Raw genomic sequence first — 4,646 nt, 5'->3', positions numbered from 1 at the left:
CGATTTGCGCACTGCAAGCGTTTCAGCGCCGAACCGGCCGCGAGTTCGATAGAATTTCCGCGGCGACCGGAATTCGAGATAATGTACACACGTGTCCCACGGCGTCGGCCCAACTGAATTTCAGGCTACTGCGGCTCCTCTTTATTCTCACCTGGCGTAGACAGGTGCTGCAGGTGGCACCACCTTCCGATCGACGACCCCCTGTCGCTTACCGATCATGCTGCGGAGAACGTGAGAGCAAATTGCAGGAAAAAGACAAAACACGCTCCTTCTCTCTTTTTACTAAAACAATTAACTTATTAAGAAAAAATCTTAATAAATTTCGATAAAAAAAATTTATGAGCGCATCATGTACGATTCCTTTTCCATTTGCCGATTTTTTATGAAATTCGTATTCACCACTCTCTTGGGTTGCAGTAATAGTAAAAAAAAGGGACGAGAAAACAAAATCCCTTTTTTTTCAAACGATGGACCGAATTCGAAGTAACATATGAATAAAAAAGTGGTTAAGGATATGGGATGGTCATAATATTGAAATAGAAAGTCTTTCACCAGCCTTTCGTTCGATGAAGGTTTTCTTAGAAAGCCATTCTTTTCCCTCTGATCCCACGACTTTTAGGAAATTTGTTCATTGTCAGTCCATGATATTCAGGAAACTACATTCTCTTCCTGGTCCCCGGCTCCTGGAGAGAGCTATTTTCGTACTTTTTGTAAAAAAAAAACCGCAAAGATAACCGCACCGAATTTTTAACCGCGTTTTTGCTCCCACACGCGGGGTGTTCCGAGCTGAACGGCACTCTTCCGGGTCCCGGCCCGTAACAAGCTACTTTTTCTTCCCGTGAAGCGTCTCAAGGAGAGAATGCAATGGTACTGCTATTCTTTTGTACAAAAGGGAACGACCGCCACAAATTTTTAACCGTATATATACGAACACGAACACGCGCGGGCGTTTCGAAACCAAAGGGGAACTCGCCGGTCTTTTACCAGACAGATGGTTTTTTTTTTATCGCAAAGCGATCTAAAAGGCACATTGGTATTTCTACTTTTTTACGCGACCCAGGAACGATCACAAATTTTTAACCGTGTTTTCGTTCATACGTTACGTTTCGCATGGAAGAAAGCCTTTTCAGGTCTTCGTGTTAGGTAAAATTTTTTGGGGAAACTAGTTTTTTCATTCGACTCACAATTTTTTGGCAACTCTATACGCGGTCCGTTTGATGTTCGCTCCAAATTTTGACAATGTAAAATATGCGAGTTTATAAAACATTTCTGCATGCATTTTTCATTACAAAAATATATTTATTATACAAAGATATAAAATAATAATAGATATAATAAATATAAAATGTATACATTATTGATGTAAATTTTATTTTCAATTAATAATGTATACAAAATGTACAATATACGTATAATATAATACAAGTACTTAATAATTTGCTAAGAAATGTTTCTCAGCTTCACTGGATTTTACGAGTATCAAGAAAGCAGGTGTACCACCGCGAACTATGAACCTGAAAGATTAATTTTGACATTAAAAATAAGCTCTTCGGCTTATAGCTTTACTTATAAAACATTGCTGGTAAACTCACTGTTTGTCTCGTAATATTTCATCCAACGTGAGCTGGATGTCTATTTTATGAATGGAACATTTATTTTCTCCTTCAAAATATACATTTATATTTTCTACGATATAACGATGGTTTACATCCCACTCAGGGGGTTCCTTGAATAGTTCGATTAATTGTTCAATTATTCTATAGACAATTAAAAATATTTTTTAATGTTTTTCAAAATAATATATTTATAATAATTATATAACGTATAATGTATTTTGATAAAAAGACATACAATGTATCTTCGTGAAAATTTTGTATAAAGTCAGTTTGTTGAGTCTCTGGATATAAAATCATTACTGGCCACACAAGCTTGTCCTTCTCGTCGAAGTGTACTCTTTGTGCTATTTGCGATACTAGAGGCTCCAGATCTCTCAATTCTAACTTTTGTTCATCATTCGTCAATTCTAAATTAATACCTTTCCGAAAAATTGTTTCTAACAATTTCTCATTCTCCTTGTCCAATTTTTTCTTTGCTCTTTCCTGCTTTCTCTTGTCTCTTTGTAAACGCTCCTTTGAGAACAAAATAATAGATAACATTAAGAATGGAAACTTGTTTCTGTAACTTAACTTTTATATTAATAATTGTTAATATAGCTTACTTTTGCAATTACAGAATCAGATCTTAATTTCAATATTGTTTTATCGGTTGGACTTTGATCAAGAAACTGGTCGCATAAATCAATGCATTGGTCATAATCTTTAATGTAAAAACTACAAGTGATAGCTCGACTCAAAGCCTTTGGATATTGTGGCTTAAACTTTAAAGCCAATTTACAGTCATTCAAACATGATCTATAATTTTTATTACATTAAAATATAAACACTATCGTTAGCATTAATCATTCAATCTATCAGAAGGCTTTCATACCTGTAATTTTGCAACATGAAATGTGCTGCGGCTCTGTTATTGTAAAGCTGAGCCATCAAATTGTCATCTTTACATTTGGTTTGTATCCCTGTTGTATAACTAAGAATAGCAAGACGATACTTTTTATACTTATAATTAAAGTTTCCATCTTCCTTGTAATTATTCGCCAATTCTGCATTAAAAAAAAAATATATATATAAACATGTTGCATGGAAAGCAAGCAACATATTCTTTGCGTATGAACAACAACGAATATTAACTGGTACATATGATTGGATCGGTCATTTGTGTCCTGCACATTTCTTTTCTTTGAAATACTAGAAATACTTAAATAAATAATGGTCTCTATTCTTTCTTTCTTTTTAATATACAACTTTACAAACACTTTCTAAAGATGTTAAAGTACGTGTAAGAACTACATACCTAATAATTTTTGTATACTTGTAAAAGTGATGAAAATTAATCTAAAACACGAATGACTCATTGTGTGTATAAAGGATTGAAAAATCATTGTGTATCGGATAATATGTAGGTCTAAAAGACGTTATAAAGATATCATAAAGACGTCTTTTGGAACATATATGTCTAAAAGATTTCTAAAAGACATCACGAAAAGATCTCCTGGATGTGCACGTTGTCTGGTGTACTAATGATGAATTCGATTACTTATACTACACTGGATTAAAAGTTGCTTTGTATGATAAATTTAGTCACTCGCACTACACTGGATCATCAGTACATATTAAAGATTGCCTTATGTAAAGTATCTAAATGAAGTAGCACAATATAATCAACTTTGACAATAAAATGACATATACTATACTAAATAATGTGACAATGTCATTTTTGGAAATTTAATCATTTAAAATATTCATTGTGCTTTTACATTTAACTTTACTAACTTTATGTATAGTAGCTTTTAATATAAACTGACCTAATGTAACGCAAGTGACTGATTTGTTATAAAATTTAAGGACAAAGTATAACAAATAATCGGCAAGTTGAAAAAAAAAACGTACCTTCAGGAGTATTCTCATCCTCCCCGTACTTAAGTTGTTGCAATCCCTCCATCAAAGGAGACAACTCGTCGCCGAGTTCCGGTGGCTTTTTCATGAAAAAAGGGTGTTTCTCCATTTCTTCTTGCCACCTGTCCTCCGGCCATCCTTCCGTATAACTTTTTTTCTTCAAGCTATTTAGATACTCGTGCAGTTCGGTGCCCAATTTTGTGGCAAGCTCCAAACGCTCTTCATCCGTCCAATCTTTCTTCTTTTCACCGACTTCGTTCCCTTGCATATTGTTTCCACAATAAAAACCTCACAACGCCCGAATCAAAATACGAACGACCTATTTTACAGTCCAATTCGTCTGTGATGATAAATAATTAATTAGACGCGTTATACGTCATAGGTAATTCATAATATTGCTCGACGTAATGAACATAACCTCGAAATCTGCTACTTGTTCACCGAGAACAAATGATCACACTACGTGTGGAGTGAATAGCAGACGATAATTTATTTCTGATTTTACCGACCATACATCAACATTTTATCTGCAGATGGCGCTGGCTGTGCTTTTCAAATGTTTTTAAACATACCGATGCGTGATGATAAATATTGTATATTTTTATACGCATTTTTTTATAGTTGTAAAATAAATCGAGTTTAAAATAGGAAAAAATGCAAAAAAATATTTCTAGATAAATAAAAATAATAAAATGCTAACATTACTTACGCATTGCAAAAATATAGACTGAATTGAGAAAAAGGAGCGAAGAAGAAGAATTAAATTATATAAATAAATATAAAATTATTATATAAAATGTAAATAAAGCTTGTTATTAAGAGAAACAAATTGTTCAATGCTATTTGTTATAATCATTTGATATATCCAATAACTCACAGTTAAAACAATTTAATAAAAGTTGCGCATTTGCATATATCGCACGTGTGAATCATATGATTTATAATGTCAACCAGATCTAGGTTAAGCCAATATGAAAGATTGTAATAACAGAAATCGAAAATTTCGTGTGATATTGAAATCTACTATAACGTTCAACAAATATCGTACGAAATTTTTGAATGCCACGTTTCTCAAATTTCAATTCGCAATCTGCCGTCTACCGACATTAATCCCAGCTTCCAAACTTGCGGTAC

At 33.5% G+C, this 4,646-nt stretch overlaps 1 protein-coding gene across 1 annotated transcript in view; it reads right to left on the bottom strand.

The window, feature by feature from the left end:
• LOC108721297 (uncharacterized) overlaps positions 1 to 3,961 on the bottom strand; it is a 21,192-nt gene extending 17,231 nt beyond the window's left edge. Inside the window, exons 1-6 of the mRNA XM_018445774.1 lie at positions 3,507 to 3,961; positions 2,488 to 2,659; positions 2,219 to 2,411; positions 1,852 to 2,129; positions 1,593 to 1,757; positions 1,433 to 1,514 (exon numbers count right to left, since the gene is read on the bottom strand). Coding sequence (XP_018301276.1) covers positions 1,433 to 1,514; positions 1,593 to 1,757; positions 1,852 to 2,129; positions 2,219 to 2,411; positions 2,488 to 2,659; positions 3,507 to 3,780 — 1,164 coding nt within the window. The 5' untranslated portion in view covers positions 3,781 to 3,961. The remainder of the gene's footprint in view (positions 1 to 1,432; positions 1,515 to 1,592; positions 1,758 to 1,851; positions 2,130 to 2,218; positions 2,412 to 2,487; positions 2,660 to 3,506) is intronic.
• Positions 3,962 to 4,646: the final 685 nt, after the last annotated feature.

The sequence above is a fragment of the Mycetomoellerius zeteki genome, unplaced genomic scaffold (genome assembly GCF_001594055.1).
Source record: "Mycetomoellerius zeteki isolate Tzet28-1 unplaced genomic scaffold, Tzet1.0 scaffold167, whole genome shotgun sequence".
NCBI lineage: Eukaryota > Metazoa > Arthropoda > Insecta > Hymenoptera > Formicidae > Mycetomoellerius > Mycetomoellerius zeteki.
The sequence above is the reverse complement of the archived record's forward strand: the minus strand, read 5'-3'. Positions and strand labels throughout refer to the sequence as shown.